Genomic DNA, 23,222 nt, shown 5'->3' on the forward strand with positions numbered 1-23,222 from the left:
AGATAGTAGAGGGTAGCTGGCGGTTTCTGCCTCGCTCTTTGCAATGACTCCTGCTGCGGAGTCAAACGCAGAGGATATGCAAGTTGTAGATATAAAATCGTACGATCGCCTGTCTCACAGCCAGCCGCATGCAGAGAGCCCCACGATCCTTGGGAACCCCCCACTTAAGAATTAGCAGCAAGCGGCTCCACAGCTCCCCGGGCCCTTGGCCTCAGACCCTCAGCTCGTGGTCTGTTTGGGCACCAGCTGAGCATGCTTGCTGCCCCTGGGAGCCCCTGTCGGTGAGCTTGGGGCTTGGGGTGCCCCCGGCTGCTGGTGCCGCGCGTAGAGAAAGCCTGCAGGCCTGAATTGGCCCTTGAAGCTGCAAAGAGAATAATTTAAATGTCTGCATATTAGAGGGGAAGAGAATAACTCATAAAATTAATTATTTGTCAGCCTAATTTGGAAAGTTATTGGAACGTATACGCACATAACTCTGGAGTCCGTCAGGACGCCATGGGAACAGTTGGAAACGCCCCGCCTCGGGAAGAATAAGGCTTCCGGCCAGCCCGCCTGGTTCTTCCTCCTCCCCTCAGCCAAGCGGCAAGCCTGACCCGTCAGGGGAAATGAGATGTAATTTGTCCCGACTTTAATAAGCTCTTTGGATTTCGCTCCTCTCAAGAAGGCATCAGAACGCCAGGGAGAGCTGGTGCGGCTCGCCGACGTGGGGCTGCATGTGACACGGTGCACAGTCATTCTCAGAGAGAACTCCCAAATGTCGCAGCCTCGGCCCCAGGGAGCAGAGTCAAGGGCGCACAGGCAGCCCTTGACCTGAAAAGATCGGCCAGCGCTTGCCCCGGGGGCAGGCACCCGCGTGCTGCTGGGCACACGTCTTTGGTCTCGAGTCTCTTTTCTTTATGGAAGCTCTCGAAGGAAAATAAGTCATCTGTGCCTTGAGTTCAGCACAAGGTGGTATGGATCCTTGAAGAAATTTGAACCCACCTTTCCCCTGTCCCATGCCCCCTTTTTCTTTTCAATCCCGTGTATTATTGAGATCTGCTGAAAACGTCTGGGGTCTACCTTGGTTCTCTCTATTCTCAGCATGGGCTAACACCTTGGACACACAGGGATTATTTGATATAAACTTTCTCACTTTCCCTGCTCTTCACACCCCATCCACTGTCTGCCAATCCCATTGAGTAGATTTTATTAGCAGTGCCTCCGTGACCTTTCCTGCTCCAGGCATTTTAAAATGCGACATATTAACTTACCAATCGGGCAGCAAAATTCTGATACAGTCACAGCCACATGAACTTCCCAAGGGGTGAGAGGAAAGGTCCCTCCTGTCCCGGTAGCTGCGACCAAAAATCCAGCAAACGCGGAACCCGCTCATCAAATTTCCAGTGTGATTACCCAAAATGAAATGGAAGCGAACTTAAATTGACTCAGGAATTTCTTTTAAAATGCTCCAGAAATCAATATGTTCTCGGTTGCAAGTAGAAAAAGCCTTAGCGTGTAAGTTCTGCATAACTAAATGCCCAGTGTAATTACCAGCATTGTTCTTACTGCCAATGTCAACTTCAGCAACCTTCCCATCGTTTAGTAGGAGAGGGAAAGTACTGTAGCCACTTGAAGCAGTGAGTGGTCCAAATTCAAGGCTCACGCGATGTTTGGTTCCCAAATTCAGGCTTTGTTAAAAATGTTGTAGCTACCCACGAAAGCCCCGTGAAGATACTGTGTGACCATGAAGTCCTCAGGTGACCCTGAGCGTGGAATCCTACGCACTGTTGGAGCATGAGAGATGCTGGCTGGGTCCCAAAATATGCCAGCCTAGACCCGCAAACTTCCGTCCGTTTCTTCACTGTGTTCATAAAAATGCAGATGCGGCTTTTCTATAAAGGGTCCAAAGACAAATGATACTGTGCATCATCATTTTGAACACACCCAGGTTTTAATTTTTTTCTGGTTTTATTTCTTTATCATTTTTCTTCCTCGAACAGGTATTTTTGCGCCATAATGATTTATTCTGGTTTTGGAACATTACCTTCTAATGAAAGGGAAATATTTCATACTTAAAGAGAAATGGAAAAAACATTTGGTTATCCACATTTCTAAAACATTAGTAAAAGCCCCTAAATGTTCACTTGGGCTTTGAAGGGTTTTCTAAAGTGAGGATTATAAATGAACACTCTGTTTGCAAGCTCCATTCGTACCTCCTCTTGGGAAATTCTCAATGTGGCATAAATGACATTGCACAAAAGATTTGTTTCTCAACCCTTAAGACTTTCTAGACCGCAGGCTGTGCCTACAGAATAGGATAATGTTCCAGATTCTCCCAGAGTCACCAAAAACACTAAGAACTGAACAAAATGATGTGGGATGTTCCATCAGGATTGGGCTTAATTCAGGCTTTTAGAATTTTCCGGAAAGAAAAGAAGAGGAAGCTAGCATTTTGGAGGAAGCCGCCCCCGACCAGTTTTTGTTGTCTTATCCTGCGCACCTGTGCTCCGTGCCTCACCGTGGTCATCGCCCCCCCGCCCACCCTGCCCCCCGGACAGCTGTGAGAGATAGGTGTCTGTTTTTATTCCACAGAGGAAAACGGGACTCACTTTCCCCAAGTCACATGGCTGGGAAATGCTGGGGAAAACCTAGCACTCCTTTTGTCATTCTGCACGTATCACCCATGGACAGAAAGTACTTCCAGATTTCCGGTGCAGCTTGAATACGGAAAAGAAGCAAGATCTCACGTCACTCGCGGATGAGTGGCAGGTGGGTGTGTAGTCCACAAGAGGAAACGTCTTTCACGCTGAAACCCAGGACACATGCACGCACACACAGACACACACGCAGATACACACATGAACAAACACGCACACACACATGCACACACACAGCTGAAACAAAAGGCTCCTGCGACAGTAGTCCCCCCTACGCTGTGTGGTGTTCTTTGATATTTGCCATCCTGTTTCATTCCGTTTCACTCTTGGGTTCTCTGATAAATGCTGGCCACGGCCACTAAATTGATTTCCTGGTCTGCTAGTGCGTTGGGAGACCTGCAGTTTGAAAACCACTGAATTCGAGCAACACAGGGCGTTTGGTTGAGCTGAACCCGTGTCCCTTTCAGAAGAGGCTCCTCCACTGGCCTGTAGGACGCACCAGGGTCCCCAAGGGAGAGGCCACCGCAGCCAACGATGAAAGCCCAAACAGGGATCCGAGCGGGGGTACGGCAGGCAACGGGCCTGGGCGCAGAGCTACAATCCAGGGGTTGTAGGAGGGTTCCAGCCCCTGGATCTGCACGGATGACCTCGTGAGGGAGGAGGGCTTCCCAGGGTAAGACTTGGCCTTCAGTTGCCACAGGAAGACACAGGGAAAAATCGAACCGGTCTTAAATTGCTGTGACCAGCATATCGTTTGGTCATGTACAGACTGGCCTTCCCTACAAGCCTGGGGGCTCTTTGAGGGCGGGGTCTGTGTCTGTATCTCCAAATCCAAGCACAATGCCTGGTATGTAAATAAACAAGGCATAAATGTATGTCTGATTGAAGACAGACGCTGATTGTTTCTATTTTAGTTTCCGGTGCTGTCTCAATTTACTCTCCATATCCAACGTGATGCCTTCCCTCCCCTCCTGCCTCTTCTGGTCTCAGGAGCTCGAAGGAAAGCCCAGTGCCTGCCTGCTTGACCTCACACGCTGTGCCTCCCCAGCCTAAAACTGGTCCCGAAATAAATAAGGGGGAAAATAAGTTCAGAAAGGGACACACACAACTTCTAAAGTATTAAAATACTATTTTTTATTCAGGTCATTGAAAGAGACCTGAGCTTATTTATCCAAGATCTGTCCCCCTAATAACGCATTAGAAATGTTTAATGCAGTGAGAACATTCCGGTGTCTCAAAACGGCAAGAACCATAACAACCCAAGAACTTGTCCGCGGCCTGTAACGATCTGGAATTAACCATCACACCCGCCACAAAGATTGCAATAGAGACATCCGTGCAGCACCTCGTAGCCAATAATTCTTCCACATAACGAGCTTGCTGTTCCCCCTCTTTGAGAGGCATGTGCATTTAATTCTGGGGAATTGCCCGGAAGAGTCAATGCCCACGAATCCCCACCAAGTTCTGGCTCTAGACGCTGCAGCCCTTAGGATTTGATATCATCTACTCCAAGGATAATGAAAAAGGGAGTGCGCAGTTGTGGTGAAGACGGAAGACCCGTGCGCCCTTGCACGGCGCAGAGGCACTGCCGGGAGCTCCCGCCCCGGCCAGCGGATCCAAAGTGAGGAGACTCTTTCCCAGGCAAGGTGGGCCCCGCATGGCCTCACGCCAGGTGCTCACCGACCATTAAAACCGACGGCGCTCTTGAGGGCATTGAAGGATGAGCCGTTATTGCAGTAACACACTGCGTTTCACAGTTTACCTCTAACAGATAAGATGGTGCTACCTTAATAGATAAAAACTGTGTTGGGCAAAGCACTGTGATTTCATTCCGTGCTAAGTTCAGCTAATTTTACAGCATTGTCACTGGGATGCTTGGCACTCTTCGCTTGGGTTTACGTCAGTCTGATGGGGCTAATAAGCAGGGTGCAGAAGTCACCGCGGAAGCCCGGACGCCTGTGTCCCCTGTCCCACGAGGCACCGTGAACCTCTGAGCTGGTACTTCCCGGTGTCACCTTCTTCATTTGATCTGACATGTTGTGCCTCTCCAAAACATCAGATAGCTCTATGGCCAGCGGAGTTTTGTTTAGAATGACCGTTAGTTCAAACCGATTCTGCCATTTGTGTAGACGGAAGCCAAGATGAATTGTAACGCTAGGCTGGAATTTACTCAAGGGTGTTGCACACCAGCTTGCGCAATTTGCATAATATTGTTTGAATACTTGAATGAAACATACCCTTTCAGCTGCAGAGAATGGTTCGGGAAAATTGCTCGCCCGGCATAATGTCAGGTTCTCTGGGCCGGAAATAACAGTCCACGTTCCTGGCAGGAAAGGTGGCACAGAGGCTCGTGAGGACAGGAGTGGGGTCTTCTGCCAACCAATTAACCGGCTCTAAATGAAACGAAAGGTGATCATCACGGGGACGATGGGGGGAGGGAAGGAAAGAGAAAATGGCAGAAAAGAAACTGCAGAGCAGTGGTTCTCAGTCGGGTCCCTGCGCCACTTGTTAGAAATGCAATCCTCAGGCCACGTAGACCCACTGGATCAGAGAGTCTGGGGGCGAGGCCTGCCGTCTGTGTTTCGAGAAGCCCCCAGATGATTCTGGTGACTCCGATCTGAGACTCACCTCTCTAGAGGTTGGTAGGTAGCAGAGGGCCGAAACCATGAACGCTGTGAGTCTCTCCATATTTATGTCTCTGGCATTTTCGAAGAAAGGGGGATCGTGCCCGGGGAGGGTCAGTACCGTCAGCTGGAGAAAAGTGGTTCTTCCCATGAACGAGGGCACGCGCTGTGGGGAACGCAGGAACATGGTGTGTCTCACAGGAAATCTCAGCTGTGGTTTAGAAACTCTGATGGTTGGGTAGGAGGCTGAAGTCTTCCTTAAGATAAAGGTCATGACTCGGAAAAGAAAGGAAGATACAGGCAGTGGTCAGTGGCAAATTAGGGTGAGTGAGCTGTGTGGACCACGACCAGCCACCGAGAATAATGCACGGGTGCTTGGAGGAGACCAGAATCTAGAAGAGCCTCTCCTCCACACTTGTGTCTTCAGCATTTTCTAAGAAGGTGAGGCTACGCTTCAGTCAAGTCAAGCAGCCTGATCATGTTTTAGTAACCTTTTTCCTGTGGCTTGATCCGTTCCCTGTCAAGGTTAATGGGATTTGTGTTCGAACAATAGACTGTGACAAGGGATGAGTTTCATGTCAGAAAGGATAGGAAGAACACATTCAACAGAAATTCTGTTGAGAAATTAAGGATAGAGAGGAGATGTGTACACGAAGCTATAAAAACACTCGCTAGAGGACAGGACTTCAGGTTCCACTTCAAAGAAGAATCGAGAGACCTGAGTCTATAATTGTCAGGAAGCAGTCACTAGGAGTCCCCTTTGGTCATTCAGAATGAACTACATCCCACCAACCTCATTTCCTTTTGGAGGAGGGTTACTGAGTTGATAGATCCAAATATTATAGTCCTTCTGTAGCTTGATTCCCACTCATTCATTCATCTTCTAATTCACTCACTAAGCACCTTTGTGGCTAAGATGGGGAAATACACATTGGATGACAGAATAATTAGATGGGTTCCCAGGGCTTGGCCTCACCCGAAGAGTGTAACTTGCCTGATACACCACCACTTGGAGGATAACTCCAGATGCAAAACCCATCATTCTTCTGGGCTTTTCTTGGTCAGCACCTCTACGGGCGACTTGGAGGGAACAGAGATGGCATGCGCATCAAACATGCAGGGGTCACGGCTCAGAGGGGATAATTCACGTATTCTATCCCCAGATCAGAAGTAAAAAATAAATTGCTTTCTGAGATTGATGGTTGAAATCAGACCGAACATAAAAGAGATCAAGTTGGGACGTGAAAGGTATGAGGGAAAATACTTCAGTTACGCACACACACCCCAGTCATGTGACAACAAGACGGGGAGACAGGACTTGCCAACAGTCACCATAGAAAGTCTCAGGGGATAGACGAGCGCAGACCCGAGGAGGACTGAGACCGTAATCTTCGTCTGTACAGACCATATGTTTCCGCATCAAGGCAGATCGCAGTGCCAAGGAATCCTGTCTGGCTGGATGCCACTTGGGCACTTGGAGCACTGAGATCGGCTCCAGGTGCCTCAGCGTGAGGGGTGGGGAGAAAACCAAGGCTTCTCGGAGGAGGAGACCAGTATAGAGTGGGCAGTGAGTGCTCCCTCAATCCTGCCGCATGGGAAACAGAGAAACAGGATGTCCACTTGGCCCATAGTAGTAAAGCCCAAATGGACATTCCTGTGATTTGCAAATAGTCTAACAGCTGTGTGTGGGGGGGGGGGGACACTTTACCCACGAGGCAGATGGGCATCACTGGTCAGAAGTCGTGGAAGAAGAGGTTTCAGTCGAGCGTGAGGGAAAGCCTCTTTGCCACACACGGCAGGGGTTCAGCGCGACCTGAACGGCGGGAACGTGGAGCTGGAAGCTGTGCCGACGGTAGCTGAGGGGCCACCCATCTGGGTGCTGTGGGTGAACCACGTGGCCTCGGTGGCCCTTTCCTCTCCTCCTCTGTCTGCACCGTCAGTAGGGCCATTTGTATGGCCCTTGCCTCTACGAAGCTTCACAGAGGAAGGATTCTTTGACAGAACTCCGGCTGTCATAATGTCATCGAACAGAACCGTGATGCCGAGTCGACTGTACATACTGGAGTACGTGTCCGTGCCTCGGTACCTCCTCAGGTGCCTACCCAGGTGTGGGGTTGGTGCCTGAATGGAATGGAGTAGGAAATCCGGAAATGGACTCGGTTGCACGTGGAAATTTAGTACCCAGTAGAAGTGGCATCTTGCAAGAGTAAACAGAGACCGGCTTTTTGATAAGTAGTATTGAGATAAGTGGATTCCTCTGTGGGAAAAGACGAAGCTGGGTCCACTCCCTACACCGAATTCAAGGGTGCATTCCAAACAGACCGGAGATGTCCGTATTAAAAACAGAACCCGTAGAAGTACCAGAAAAGAAAAACCAGTGAATTCCCCTGTGACCTAGGGGGGGGGGGGGGAGTTCTCTATTATTCACAATCTGGAAGCAATAAATGGAAAAAAATGATAAATTTGACTACATAAAATGTTTAAATAGCTAAAATATTCTGTATACCAAAAAATACAATAAGCAGAGGGGGGAAAGATACAGAGCAGACAAAATTATCTCCCAGACAAGTTATTAGCTGCACATTAAGCTCTGTCAAGAGCCTCTAAAAGAGAGAAGTAATAGACCAATATGCAAAAGAAAGAAGTCAAGAAATAAGAAAATAGAATCAACAGCAGTGCAAATGCCCTTGGCCCCGTGAGAAGATGCTCCCTTCTACCAATGAGAGGAGCACAGAGTGAAGCTACACAGAGACACCATTTCTCGCCTGTCATTTTGGTCAAAATGTGAACATTTGACAATATTCTGTGATAAGGCTTGAAAGAGGGGCACACTTCTTCACTGAGAATGCAGCGTGATACAAACACGGAGAGGTCGATCGGCGCCCGACCCTGGAAAGGATAACTCTGCTGAGGCCCAACCTGGCAGCAGGTGGTTACAGGGAACCTCCCCGGCGATGGCACAGATCACAATCGTGCAGAGAGGACTCGAGGGGAGAACGGAGCACACCGCTGTGCTCCTCCTTCCTAAGATCCATAGCTGGAGCCTAACCGAGAAGAAACATCAGACGAACACAAACTGATGTGACAGATGAGCCTGCAATAAATATCCCAAGATGTCCAGGCCACAAGAGTCGAGGAGAAATTGAGCTCCAGGCTGAAGACTGAAGAGACAGGATTAGTAAAGGCAGCGCAGGATCTGGACCGGACCCTACCGCCGCAGGCGACCTCACGGGAGAAGCCAGAGGACCTGACGACGAGGTACGCTTCTGGTATCCGGGTTTCCGTGGCTGTAGGGCGGTGAGGTGGTGAGTGTCCTCGTCTCCGGGAGCCACACGGCACGGATTTGGGGAGGGGGAGGGGCTTACCTTGGAAGCTCGCTATGAAACAATTTTGAAAAAAGTCTTTGTATAATCTCTGAAAGCGTCGGACATTTCAAAATGGAAATTACCTGTCTCGTTTAAAACTATTGCGAATTCCTTTTCGTCTTCTACCCCAAACGGGTGGGACTTCTAGTGCCAATAACTGGCAGAGTGTCCACTCTCCGCTTTGTAGAAAGTTACTCCAGTGAGACAGACAAAAAAATGGAGCAGCACGTACCTTAGACGGTCCACCTCAGCGCTAGAGGTTCTGGAAGGACCAGACCTACCGAAACGTCTATCAGCAGCGTCCTGGGGGAACAAACCAGGCACGGAAGCCATTCTGCGGCCGTAAGAAAGGAAGGCGGGCGTTCCTAGCACAGCCCCTGCAGGGAAAAGGGGGGCACAGAAATAGATACCGGGCGTCCATCAACTTTGACACCATGTATCTATTGTATCCGTTTATAAAACTCAATTTTAAGACACTTATGAAAAGTTCTAAAAACCTGAAGGCAAAAATTTAAAAAATGAATATGAGCGCATATTGAATTGGTGGCATAACCAAACAGAAAGCAGTGACTTCAGGTCTCTTTAAAACATGGTCATTTGACTGTATGTCCCTAGCAGGATATACTCTAGGTGCAAAAAAAAAAAAAAAAGAAGAAGAAGAAGGGAGGGAGGGAGAAAGGTCTACAACTGTTTTCAGCAGTCACGTGGTGGTGGTGTTGAGTTTGGGTTTTAAGGCAATTGCATGAGCATTACGAGGTAAAGAAAGTAAGTATCATGTCGATGTTATTAGGAATGGAGATTTTTATCAAAGAAACTGAGTTTGAAATAGTAGTATGATGTTTTACCTTTAAAAAAAAAAAAGAAGTTTTTAAAAGGCCTAGAAATAGGAACCAATCCCCTCGCACTGAGCTTCCCAGGAACCACAGAAATACACGGGCTTTCTTGGATAAATAAATGGATGCTTCCAGGTAAGTTATCCAGCAGGTAGCCCATAAGGTGAGCCTGTGAGATCTTGAGAGCTCAAAAAGCAAAGAAAGAAAAAGAGAGAAAGAGAAAGAAAGAAAGAAAGAAAGAAAGAAAGAAAGAAAGAAAGAAAGAAAGAAAGAAAGGGAGGGAGGGAGGGAGGGAGGAAGGAAGGAAAGAGAAAGAAAGAAAGAAAGAAAGAAAGAAAGAAAGAAAGAAAGAAAGAAAGAAAGAAAGAGAAAAAGAAAGAAAGAGAAAAGAAAAAAGAGAAGAAAAAAGAAAAGAAAAGAGAAGAAAAGAAAAGAAAAGAAAAGAAAAAAGAAAAGAAAAGAAAAAAAAAAACGAACTATCAAATGCCAGGGAGAACTTGTCAGAAAGACTCAGGCCCACCTGGCGAGACTCCCACGAGTTAAACATGGGAAAATATGAAAATCATGAAAATTAATAATAATAAAACTGCAGTGAAGTGAATGAAAAGTTTCAAATACATTTTAGTCCATGGATTCCTAATAGTATTTCTTTAAAGCCTCTCTGGTCACCTTTGGAGAATGTAAAGGAAAGTATTAATGTGGTGAATTTGTATAAACCTTCCCGATCAAAAATCTCAGGATGTATAGTGAGATACTTGACCTGATGGATGAACGTAACATTTTTAATATCTGGTTTTACTCCTTGGATGGCTCCATTTAGACTGCATGCAGACTTTTAACCTCTTCAAACACGTGGAAGTTACCGTTGACGAGAAGTATTTGTACAAGTAGGTGGTCGCACGTGTTTGAAGATAATTTATTACTCTCTCCACCCAGTTAGGAGAAACTTCTTCCTTGCCATTAACCGGAATGCAGATAATTCAGTCTCTTTAAATTGCACTTTACGGGCATAATTTCTTTAGGCTAAGAGCTCTTCCTTTTATTTCTTTGACAGACATAATGTTGAACATTTTTTTGTGATGAGGTGAACGGATTGGATTCTGAGCAAATGTTTTTCATATCAAGTATTTCAAAATAATGGGCATTTCTATGAATCTACACAGAAGCTGTTGCCAGTCTTAATATTTTTGCTTCAGAGTTCAAACGCTGACTCCTTTAGAATTATAAAATCGATCCCATTTCGCCAGTGCACAGTTTTTAACTCCGTAACCACTCGGAGTTTCTTCTTTGAACCCATACGTGTCAGGATACTTCAGCAAGATCTCGGCAGTTCTCCACTGTGTCCGTCTGCTCAGGTGCTCAAAAATGTCAGTTAACTACGCCATTGTTGGGGCCCATAACTCATCCTTCAACAAATCTTCAAAGGGAGGCCCAGTCAGTAAAACTAATGACAGTGATCATAACTGCGTTGTTCAGTTCACACACTCTTGCAAGACCCTTCTTTCGGACAAGCCCATAGGCTTCCACCTGGAATTGAAACAGGAAACAGGGAAGTCCCCGTTTTCGAGGAATGCTGTCACAGGACAAATGGATGGCATGTCAGATGGCCCAGAGACAAACTTAGCCCAGGTCATTAAACCAGAAAAGTTTCCATCACAGATTGATGAGTGCTGATATTTCAAACCTCGCCTGACGTGTAGCGTTATCTTGAATCCCTCGAAAGGAAAGCTTCTGTCAAAAGGGATGCCATTTTTTTTCTTTCACAAAGCAACGACCAAAAAAAGGTGGGATGGGACTGTAGCATGCTTGAATTTTATTAGATTTACCATTCTGACAGCATCATTCAATGCGGCATTCGGGGGGTGCCTACAGGCCACCACTTACAGAGGAGAATTTCTCTGTGAATGAAACAATGTATTTCTGGAATCTCAGGCTTCTCAGATTGAATTTTGCAGTAAAATCTTTATACCCTTCTTTTGGCTTTGGTATACATCGCTTACAAATGTGTTCTTTGATACATATAAATACACATTTATTCCTAGCATCCATTTAACTGTGACCATTCCGTCCTTCCTAGCATGTCTGCTATGTGTGCGGTATACTGTGGTGCCCCCCGCCCAGATCACTTCCTGTGGGGGACACACCTGTCACCAGTGCCGGCACCCAGCGGGCTCAGGGCTCACTGCTGTGACCCTCCTGGAACTGCCCACTGCTTCACTCAAGAGGACCCCCCTCCCATGCTCAGCCTGTGGCTAATGGCTCGATGCTCTGCGCATGGGAAAGCCTAGTCCCTTGGCCTCAGTTTGGGACAACAGCTTAGATCAGCCGAGGCCTCACTAGCTGCCATCTCACAGAGCATCTTCTCATGAGCTGTCCTGACTTCCTCACCTCCTTCTAGGTGTATCCTCTGAGCCCCCATAACGCTTAATACAGGGAATGCTTCTTCACAAACAGGGACCCTCAATCTAACTCGAGTATGTATTTTTACAACAAAGTAACGTTCTACCCATCTCTTTTGAAGGAGTCACTCGGGACGTTTTGCTTTAATAATGTTCCGGACGAAGTTTGTCTCTCTCTGGGTCATCCGACATATCATCCACGGCTTCTCACAGTGCCGTTCAAGAACAGAACCTTTCCTATCCCCTGTGCATCATGGGTCTCAGACTCGTTGCTGACAGTTTGCACTCAGTCTGGCAAGAAGAGTGATTCTGGGGTTGCAGGAGAATTGTTGGCTTTCGCTCTCAAGTGCGGGACGATGTAACCAGCTTCTTGAACTTGATCTGATACGGTTGCAACCAAACTCATAAATACCCTTCCTTCCCATTGTGTAGCTACAGGCAGCTTCCCACTTGTGATCTTTTCTGTGTAAGATCAGTGCTTTGGGGAAAGGGGTTGCTGCAATCTGCCTGGTATTGTCACTTCATCACATTCCTTTCCCATCACGTACTAAATTGTGGCCGAAGAAGGAGAAGATTATCCGAGCACACATCTCAATTTCCAATCATTGCCATGACATTCCTCGGGTAGAAAGTTCTTTTACTTTCGGAGTAGGTGGACCTAATGACTCCCATTAACCAGAAAGTTGTTCGTTATGCTGGGGAAGTATGTCTCTGTAAATATAAAATAGTGTTAATGATATAGATGTGAATAATTGTAATAAATATTATATACTTAAATATAAAGTACATAAAATGGACTATAGGTCTTAATGACTTCAGAAATCAACTTTTCATAAAAGCTTTGTTACATGCATTCTTAGGAATGTTTGCAAATGAACTGAGTTGAAAAATCAAAAAAAAAGCCTGCATAGGCAGTATTGACATTCATTTCTATTTAATTAAAGAACTAAAAATCTGAAAAATTCATGACATATAAATATTAACTGTGTATTCATTCTATCCCAAATATTTCAAAAAGTCAATTACTTGGAGCAGTAAAACTCTGTAGTCTTCTTTAATGAGTTGATTTCTTTATATAGCTTATTATTTTAAAACATTTTTCGATTTCTAAAATTAGTAGACTCATTTTGAAATCCATCAAGAATCCACTCTTGCTGAATTTACATGACTAACCGGGAAGAAGGGAAGGGAAGGAGGGAGAAGGAAATTTCTTTAAGATCAACCCAGGGTGGTGCATTTGTTAGTCAGTGAACTTCACTGACAATCACTCGCCCACAACCCAGAGTTCACATTAGGGTTTGCTCTCGGTGCATATACTCTATGGGTTTTGATGACGGTATAGTGACCCGTGTCCCTTATAACCTCACACAGAGGTTATAAAAGGCCCTAAAAATCCTCTGTGCTCCACTTTCTTCACATCCCTCCCTCCCCTCTGACATGCGCCGACCTGACTGCCTCCGTGGTTTTGCCTTTTCCAGAATGTCACGTGGTTGAAATCGCACAGTATGTGGCCTCTTCAGTCCGGCTTTTTTCACTTAGCGACGTGCAATGCATACATGGGTATAGTTTTCGAGTGTAATTCAACAGTTGTAAGTGTTTCAGTGGCTGCAGACCGCAGTTTGCCACTCTGAAAAATTGACAGAGGGCAGTAACCTGGGCGCTGGTGTGGCCCATCCCAGGCGCCTGACGGGCCCTGCAGCGCCTCCTGCTGGCCCACTCCAAGAACCATACCCCCCCCCCCCCCCGCCGCCATTGCGTTATCCCACCACAGACTTTTCCGTAGCAGATAAATTCCTGTTTCTAAAACTCCTGTGGTTTTTTGTTTCACATGCCGGAGTCATTCGGTGCCCTTGGGTGCTGGGTGCTCACGACAGAGATCCTCGTCCTTGGCTGTGAGAATCGAGACAGTGCTGAACGGCTTGAAGCTGCGTTGAATTTAAGACTGAGAACATCCTGGGTTCAGTGCTGGGGGAATTATCTAGAGAAAATGGATTTTTTTTTTTTTTTTAAGCAAGGAAAACCACAAAAGAAAAAGAAGTGTGGAAAATCACACTTGTCCCTTTACCAAACCTCTTCAAGGCCTGCAGTTAGGGACAGGAAAGGAGGACACTTCACATGCTAATTATCTGGGGAAAAAATGCCCCTGAGGCCTTATTGTGAGCAGTGGGAGGCCACAGCTCCCCTCAGATCTCCTGTGAAGCCTGTGACAGGTCCCAGCCACCGCCCTCCGCCCTCCACCCGGAAGGTCTTTCAGCCTCTATTGGAAGCTGTGTCAAGAAAGATTTTCTGGCTGTAGCTCTTTCTCTCACTTGAGAGGATTTTTTATTCCACTGTCCATGAACGTGTGAGGCATTTCCGGCGACAGTAATTAGGGCGGCAGGGAGCCTATGGATGCCCAGGAGAACTGCTGAATTTGTGGATGGAGCCCGGGGTGGGCGAGAAGAAGGAACCTGAGGCTCCAGAATCTCCGTCCCGTGACTTTGGGGTGGAAAGGGCATCCGGCTCCGCGACCTTCGGTGCAAGGGTGTGGCACGAGCCATCCTTACCTCCTGACTTTGCGTGACTCCAGGTGAGAGAGCCTGGGCAAGACAGAACCGCGTCCTTGATCGGGTCACCCCAGGGCCCCCGGGGCCCATGGTGGTGAGACCACGGTGGACCCCAGAGACACGCTGACCTTGGGGTGACCAGCCCAAACCAGGAAAGCATGAGCCTCTCGGGGCAATGATCATGTTGTCCCCAAAGCACTGCAAAGACGCAAGATGTCCTCTGAGGACACCAGGAACTCATTGCTCATTTAATTTATGCAAAATCCCAGTTCTTTGCAAGTGTTATGTTCTAGAGAACATCACAGCGTTGGACAGGAAGGCTGTATGGAGTCTCAGTGCACGAAACCTCAGCACCGAGCCTGCGTCCAGAGAGCGCGGCTTCCGGGAGAAAAGCGCAGTCGCTCGCTGCTCTTCTCCCAGCCGCTGCTTTTCTTCCCTCCTCCTCACCCATCTGGGAGTCTGTCCTTTATCCCTCCGTACAGACTGTTGACATTTTATGGGACTCTCAGCAGGTGAGATTAGAATCTATCCCCTGCCAACTGTTTTCTACGTGTCCCCTCTTTCTATTTCCTCCTTTTCTATTTCTTTTGCCTGCCTGCTCTGGGATTAATTAGCTGTTTTTGTATCTACATTGTTTGTTGTTTTTTTTTTTTTCCCTCGCTTGTCTTGTTCTGTATCTCTTTCCAAACTCACATAGTGATTGCTCTGGAATTTAAAGTCTATATCCTTAGTGAATTACAGCTTCTCTTGAAGTGCAGCCCGTGCATAACGTGAGAACTTCACCAACAGATGCTTCCGGCGCCTCCCTCCCACCTTTCGTGCCGTCGGGGCCGTTCACTTCACTCTTACCCACGTTACAAGTCCCGAGAAAACGCGGCTCTTGTAGCTTTAAACAGTCAACTCTATTTGAGAGTGAGTCAAAACAAGGAAAGAAATAGATCTACCTTCATTTGAACCGTGTCTGGAAATCATTTCTCCGTGTAGACGTGCAGTTTGGGTGTCCACTGGACAGCACATTCCCCCAGCATCTCTCGTAGTCCGGGTCTGCTAGTAATGAATTCTCTCCATTTTCGTCTTCCGGAAGACATCTTTATGATGCTTCCACAGGACAAGAACCCCAGGACGATAGGTTTTCCCATCGGTACTTTAAACATATCATACTCCATTGCCTTCTGGCTCACGAGAAGGCCGTTGCAATTCTCTCCTTCGTGTATCTGTCTGTCCGTATTGAACTTGTCTGGGCATCGGCACCAGCCAAGCCCTCCGTCCTCTGGCCACTGGCGACTCATTAGGAAGTTTAGCTGAGTTTCCCTTACCCGGCTGTACGGTGTCCCCGATGGTGCTGCCCTGCTGTGTCACCGGTGAGCCGGCCCTCACACTCTGACCCGTCAAGAGGCCCGTCTTTTCTTAACGTTCCAGACCACCGGGTTGTCCTGTCGACCTCGGCTTTCTGTGGGCTCAAGGAAAGTTAAGATTTTGTAGTTAGTTCAGCTTTTTCTTATTCCTGGATGTGAGGTTCTTCCCAGCTTTCTGCATCCTAGGCACCGCGACCCCCCTGGGCGCTTTTCATCCACAAATGCTGAGTGGGGAACGGGACCATGGACTCGGTGGCTGGTGGAGGGAGGGTCTGAGGTCTAGCGCAGCCAGGGTCCGGAGCAGATGGGAAGAGAGTGTGACTTGTAGAGCCCAGTTGAGGGGCTTGGGCAAATTTTATGCATTTTTATTTCTGCCTAACGAGATGAGCCTTCCAAGAGGAGAATAATGAGAGATCACGATGATCTTTCAACAGGACCATGTTCTGTTCCCACATGTTCTGGGCCAGGAGACTGTGGTCTTTGTTTCTTTACCTTGAGCCAAAAGATCCTTTCAGTTTCTGTGTCTTGTTTCTGAAACAAGCAACCTTCCTTTGCAGAAAGTTGGATGTCACCCCCAGGGTGCTAGTCCCCTCCTCCGAGGCCGCTGGGGTTCTCATCCTCCACCGGCTCGCCAGGTCACATCACTGCCTTTTCCGCAACACTTCTGATTCCCCCATTGCCTACTGTATATGTGATCAACCACTGGGTTCGGCACAGGAGGTGATGCCCAAAGCAACCTAATCCACTTCCTCAGCCACACTGCCCCGTGCACCCCATGTTTCACCACGCTCACTGTTTTCTCACAGTGCGCCAGAGATTTCATAAACACCAGACCTTGCGTGCTCCATTTTCTGGGTGGAGAGTGCCTTTCTCAAGGCCCGTCCTTTTGGACTTAGTCCAGATGCCTCCTGACTTGAAGGCTTCCGTGCTTTCCTAGGATGGAGTCTGCCCCGTGAGTCTCCCGCTCCAGGGAGCAATTTGCCTGTATCCGTCAAATGAGTATCTCCCCTAGAATGTGACTTCCTGGAAGGCAGGCCATTTGGCACGTATATAGCTGGTCAATAACAGAAAGACAGCAAGAGTGGAAAATCTTAAAAATGGTGGTCCTGTAACAGACCAAGAGAGATTTAGCCTCCAAATGAATGAATAATCCATATGGGAAGGGATGCCTTTTTTTTTTTTCGATACGAAGGATAAATGGGCTTGAAACATAGTGGTGTCTAAAGGGGGAGGGGCTTCTAGATGAAACCTTGCCTGAGTCTCACACGCCAAGTAACCAAAAAAGAAACCAGAGAAAGCTTTCATTAGCTATTTATCTCGGGATTCCTGGGAAAGCGTCACCCGTGGAATGAGATGATCCAGTCCACTTCTCTGCCTATGCCTTAAAGAATTCTCCAGAAGAAAATGAGAAATAGCCTAGTTCTTTTTCTTTGTGATGCCACTATTAGCCTCCAAAAACATTCATCACACTTCGCTCTTCTCGATGGCGTAATTGCCTGTGAATCATGAATGGCAGCTCAGGGTGTCTTTCTCTTCTCTTCTCCCTACTGTGCTCCTGCTGTTTGCCCTGCTGTCCTCCACGACTGCCCGGGAACAGTGCCTACCGCACCCCCCCAGAATGTGCAGACGGACGCTGTGAATTCCACAACCATCCAGTTCCTGTGGAACCCTCCACCTCAGCAGTTCATCAATGGCATCAACCAGGGATACAAGGTACCCGGACCTAGCTCAGAACCCTGGGTGGCTGTCGTGCCGTGTTATGGTCTTGTGGGCTGCCCACCCCTCATCTCATCAAGAACCCATTGCACCAAGCTACAGTGTATGTCGACCTTGGTCGGGGCTGGGGGGTGGTCAGCATTTATCCAAGGTCTTATCACTTCTTCTGGTTCAGGAACTCAAATTGTTAGTTTTCAAGAGGACGTTTCAGATGCAACAGAGTAATTTCTTTTGAAAAAAGCCATTCGTTTTAAAATTACCAGTGGAAAACCTATCTCGATTGATTAGAATCAGCATTTGTACAAACCACTTCTTCCCGGCAAGGAGTCCTCTCAGAAGAACAAAGGGCACTGGACGCAAGTGAATGATATTTCTATCCAGTAAGGGCATTTATTCCTTCCCCCTCTGGATTTAAGGGAGAGTTCTGTTTATAGAACCGAGACCAGAGAATTTAGGACACCTACCTGGACTGAAGTAGAGACACAGACCGATCCCCACCATCCAACCTCCTTCTGTCCTTAGCTACCAGAATATATTACCTTCACAGGTGTATTTGGACATAACTTCCCAAAGTATAGTTCATCTTGCCGACTAGATCAGCTTCTAGCTGGCCCGGGGTCCTGTGTTAATTTTACCTACAACGTGGGGCGCCTGGGTGGCGCAGTCGGTTGAGCATCCGACTTCAGCCAGGTCCGATCTTGTGGTCCGTGAGTTCGAGCCCCGCGTCAGGCTCTGGGCTGATGGCTCAGAGCCTGGAGCCTGTTTCCAATTCTGTGTCTCCCTCTCTCTCTGCCCCTCCCCCATTCATGCTCTGTCTCTCTCTGTCCCAAAAATAAATAAATGTTGAAAAAAAAATTAAAAAAAAAAATTTTACCTACAACGTATTCACGGGTGTTCTGCATTAGAAGGTAGATTTACGGAAGATCTTCATGGGGAAGGGACTCCACCTAGTCCACTCGAATTCTTGGTAATTTCAGATTCGGAGGGTATTAGTTCCTTAGACACATGGTTCTCTTTTTTTCCCCATTTGGATTCAACTTACAAAAACACTTTTTGGTTTTCACTACGTGGCAGATGTAGCTAGAAATTTGTCCTGCCTTTTCTTCTTTTTTTTTCTTTTTTTTCTTTTCTTTTTTCTCTTCTTTTCTTTTCTTTTTGATTCCCCAGAAGAATCTACAGTCAGAAGCTTTTTTGAAAGAAAACCATAATGATCAGATCAACCAAGATGATTTTGCCTTCTTGGCTTTCCTGTCAGGTCTTATTGGCAAGACCAGAGCATTCATTCGATGGCTCGACGTCGGTTTGATCTCTATAAATACGCTTTGTGTCCTGAGGCATGTCAGCCTTCAGACCTAATTAGCCCTGCAAATGTTTGGCGTCACAGGAATTATAAGTCCCACTCATACATGATGTTGCCCGCATGTGAAAACAACATCCCTTAGAATATGTAGATGCACTATTTTTCTTTAAAACTGTAATCAACCTCCTAAAATTCTTTTCAGAAAAGCAGTGTGACATAAATCACAAATAATTAAGATTCATTCCCATTGAATCAGGGGGCTTTTTTTTGAGCCAGAGTAGGTGACTATCTGGAAAAAAATATTTGTGTCCGTGTTTCGTTGTACTGATTAAGTTGAAGAAAGATGGTGTTGTCTTTATTGCTTAGTGTCTGAAAACACGTACATCCCGCATCATCTTTAAGTGAAGCGTAAGTGAAAGTTTGAGGAATGTCGGTTATTTCAAATTGAGTTAAAGTAGAGATTTTATTTATATGGACATGTATCAAATACATACAAATGTATGATCTCAACAATCTACGAGATGTCTCTTAAAGTCAGTATGTTTAAGTGGGACTCTAAAACGTTAGACTTACAGAGTTTCTTGATGGTGACGTGGCTTTCTTTGAAGTTACGTCAACCACAAAATAAGATTCTGATACAGACTTGAGAATGAAGACATACAATTAAAAAGGATTTCTTTCTCACCCTGTCCCGTCCCAGCTTCTGGCATGGCCCGCAGAGATCCCAGAGGCCATCACTGTGGTCACCATTGCGCCAGATTTCCATGGAGCCCACCATGGGTATATAACGAACCTGAAGAAGTTCACTGCTTACTTCACGTCAGTCCTGTGTTTCACCACTCCGGGGGACGGGCCTCCAAGCACGCCTCAGCTCGTACGGACTCATGAGGACAGTGAGTACCCATCTTTCGTGGTCGCACCAGCAGCCAAAGTCAGCCCTCCAGGAGGCCCAACCGCTGTCTCCTCCAGCGCTGGGCGGGGCCCACGGAGGGTCATCAGGAACCTCCATGTCCTCAGTGTTCGGGGTGCGTGTGCTCTAGGGAGATAGTCAGTGGAAAGTAATGGTAATGAGTGGTGGAAGGCGGTCCCTGGGATTGGAAGCCTGGCAGGCGGACAGAGCTCAGAGGGAAAAAGAAACAGTCTGGTCTCAGCCCTGTGGTCAGCCTTTCATCTTGCTGGTCCTCTCTTCCCCCAGACTTATCTTCTAGAATGCCCTGCCAGGCCTCCCAGCCTGCGTCTTCCCTGACGCTCCCCGGGGCATCTCACCCTGGGCCCCTCTGAGCACCTTGACTCGGTGTTGTCTCTATCCAGTCAGTTCACACCAGCTGCTGCTCTGCCCTCAGACCAGATGACACTGCGGAAGGCATTATATGGAGAAGTCACCTGAGAAAATGACCACATGTGTGCACAAAGACACCGACATAGGGAGGCTCACTGCAGTGATTTGCAACTACAAAAAAAAAAAAAAAGAAGAAAAACATTCAGATATTCCAGAGGGGTGTAATTGAAAAACTTATGGAATGACAATATACTAAATATTTCGTCAGTATTAAAAAAAAAAGTTTAGAGAGAAAATGGTCATGATCTAATGATAAGTGAAAAAATAATATACAAAACTGTATGAGATCCAAATTTTATAAAAACATTGTATAAAACTTGTATTAAAACTCCATGAGATAAGACCTTGAAGAAAATACGTCACATTTTTTTTTTTAATGTTTTATTTATTTTTGAGACAGAGAGAGACAGAGCATGAACGGGGGAGGGTCAGAGAGAGAGGGAGACACAGAATCCGAAGCAGGCTCCAGGCTCTGAGGTGTCAGCACAGAGCCCGACGTGGGGCTCGAACTCACGGACCGCGAGATCATGACCTGAGCCGAAGTGGGACGCTTAACAGACTGAGCCACCCAATATGTCACATTTTTGACGGTTATTATCTCTATGTGGTATGATTAGCAGTTTATTTTACATTTTTGTTTGGATTTTGCCGCATATCTCATTTCTACAGTGGGTGTGTCCTCTGTTTATAAGGACAGTTGAAACTAGTAGACATTTAAGACAGTGTCACCCAGGGCTGCCACTCGTCTGTCCTCCAGCTCAGGGTGTGGCCGGCCCCCTATTCCACCGATGACCCCGATGGGCAGTGTGGTGGTGGGGTTCTGACCTCCCTGCTCCCTGTGACCTCAGCCTCTGCAGTGCTCAGAGGCAGCATTTATAGGGGTCAAGGCTGTCCAAAATGAGCTTCCTCCTCCTAGCTGCCATCTCAGAATCCTTCTGTTCACACCCCAGTTCTTCTCTCGGAGGATGAAGAGTCTGACCATTTCTCAGATCTCCCTCATCCCTCCCTGACTGCCCTGACCTGCTGAGCTCCCAGTGAGCTCATTTCCTTCCCAGATAAATGATTACTTGGGCCCCTAACCTGTCACACTCTCCATAACCCGGCTCTTGCTCCACCCTGTGACTGTGACTACCTTGCCCTCTGCAGGTGCCTCGACTGCATGGAGTGATAGGATTATGGGATTTGTCTTTTCAGCGAGTGGACAGATAACGGTGGATTGATTTGCAAATGTTGAGCCAGGCTTACACACTTGGAGTAAATCCCACTTGGTCACAGTTTGTAATTATTTTTTATGTTGTTGGATTCTGTTTGCTGATACTTTGTGGGTGATGTTTTTACATCCAAGTTGATGAGAGATACTGGTCTGCAGTTTTATTTTCCTGTACTTAATGTCTGCCTGGTTTTGGTGTCAGGGAAATGTGGGCCTCATGAAATAAATTTGGTTGTGTTCTCCCCCTCTTCCACTTTCTAGAAGCAGTTGCATAAAATTGGTGTCAATCCTTCTTTAAATGTTTGGTAGCATTTTCCAGTGAAATCCTCTGGGCCTAGAAATTTCTTTTGGGGGAGCGTTTCAGTTTCTCCCATGGTTATACTACTGTTCAGTCGTCTGTTTAATCTTGGCTTGGTGTCATTATCTGTGATTTTCACATGTGTGGATGTCACACTCCTGGCGGTAGTCCCTTCTTCCATGGCTGCAGGATATGTCATTGTGTTCCTTGTTCATTTATGATAGCAGTGTTTTCCTTTTATATTTCTGTCATTCTTCCTAGAGATTTATCAATTTTGTTGATTTTTTTCTTGAGGAACCAACTTCTTGTTTCATCAAGTTTTCTCTAATGTTTTCCTATTTTTGGTTTCGTTGATTTCTGCTGCTAATATTTCCTTCCTTCTGCTTGCTTTGGGTTTATTTTTTGATCTTTTTTTAAAATTTCTTGATGTGGGTACTTAAACTATGGATTTAAACTCATTTCTATTATAAACAGTTGGTGCTATAAATTTTCCTCCCCACGCTGCTTTAGCTGCATCCCACATACTTTGATATATCGTGTTCATATTTTGCTATAGTGTGTTTCATTTTCATTCAGTTCTATGTATTCTTATTCCTTTTGAGACTTCCTCTTTGGCCCACGAATTATTTAGAAGTGTACTATTTAGTTTCCTTATGTTTGGAGATTTTCCTGTTGCCTTTCTGCTACTGATTTCTAGCTAGATTCCATTATGGCCAGAAGGCACACTTTGTACAATTTCAATTCCTTTAAATTCATTGAAGTTTGCTTTATGGCACAGCACACAGTCAGTCTTGGTAAATGTTTCATCGCAAGTGCTTGGAAAGAATAATGTGCATTCTTCTGTGGAACCTGCTTTTCAGCTGCGAATGTTATGCAGCCCTCCCCCCCCCCTCCGCCCTCAGAGTTTAGGATTAAAGGAGAACGTTGATCGCATTTAGCTCTTTCATTTAAAAAAAGGATGTGTGCCTATCTCATCAAGTCTTGTTCGTACTGTAATTATATCATAATTAAATGCTGATTGACTGGTTCATTCATCCATCTGTCCCACACAGAAACAAGTCTGCACACTTAACATTCACGTGTCTGTGGAATGCCCGCCATGTGCAAGGTAGCCAGCTGGGTGTCACAAGGGTTACAAAGATAAGTCAGCACAGCCTCTGCCTTTGGAGCTTACGGCCTAATAGGACATGAGGGGTGTGGCTGAGGCCAGTGCCACTGAGGAGGGAGATCTGGAGAAAGGGCTGCAGCCGCCCAGCGAAGAGGGACAGAAGATAGGTGGGGTGTGGGGTAAGTCTTGTGGAGGAAGTGACAGTTTGACAGCTGAGCTTCTCACGCAGAGAATGGCTGAGGCCACTCCAGGGAGGAGAAATAGAACCGACAGTGGTAAAGAGAGTGTGCGAGCGTGACAGGGTATGACGTGTTGGGTGTGGCTGCAGTGCAGCATGGGGCGGGGGTGGCGGAGGGAATGAGCTGGGAAAACTAGCTGGGAGCTGACCCAGAAGAGTCTCGACCACTAAGTTCAGGCACTTGGACAAAGACATTCTGGGTATTGGGGAACCACAGGAGGTTCTCCATTAGGGGTGCTATTTGAACAGATCTGT

The 23,222-nt window shown here is 46.8% G+C and overlaps 1 protein-coding gene across 2 annotated transcripts in view; it reads left to right on the top strand.

Annotated features, from left to right (window-relative positions):
* The window catches only part of SDK1 (sidekick cell adhesion molecule 1), an 888,233-nt gene that overhangs the window by 716,008 nt on the left and 149,003 nt on the right, over positions 1–23,222 (top strand). For both annotated transcript variants that reach the window (XM_086692476.1, XM_086692475.1), the window contains exons 18-19: positions 17,356–17,471; positions 19,475–19,667. In XM_086692476.1, the coding sequence (XP_086548602.1) occupies positions 17,356–17,471; positions 19,475–19,667 (309 nt within the window). The remainder of the gene's footprint in view (positions 1–17,355; positions 17,472–19,474; positions 19,668–23,222) is intronic.

Source organism: Puma concolor, chromosome E3 (genome assembly GCF_028749965.1).
Source record: "Puma concolor isolate L17-30 chromosome E3, mPumCon1.1.hap2, whole genome shotgun sequence".
In the NCBI taxonomy this organism is placed as follows: Eukaryota; Metazoa; Chordata; class Mammalia; order Carnivora; family Felidae; genus Puma; species Puma concolor.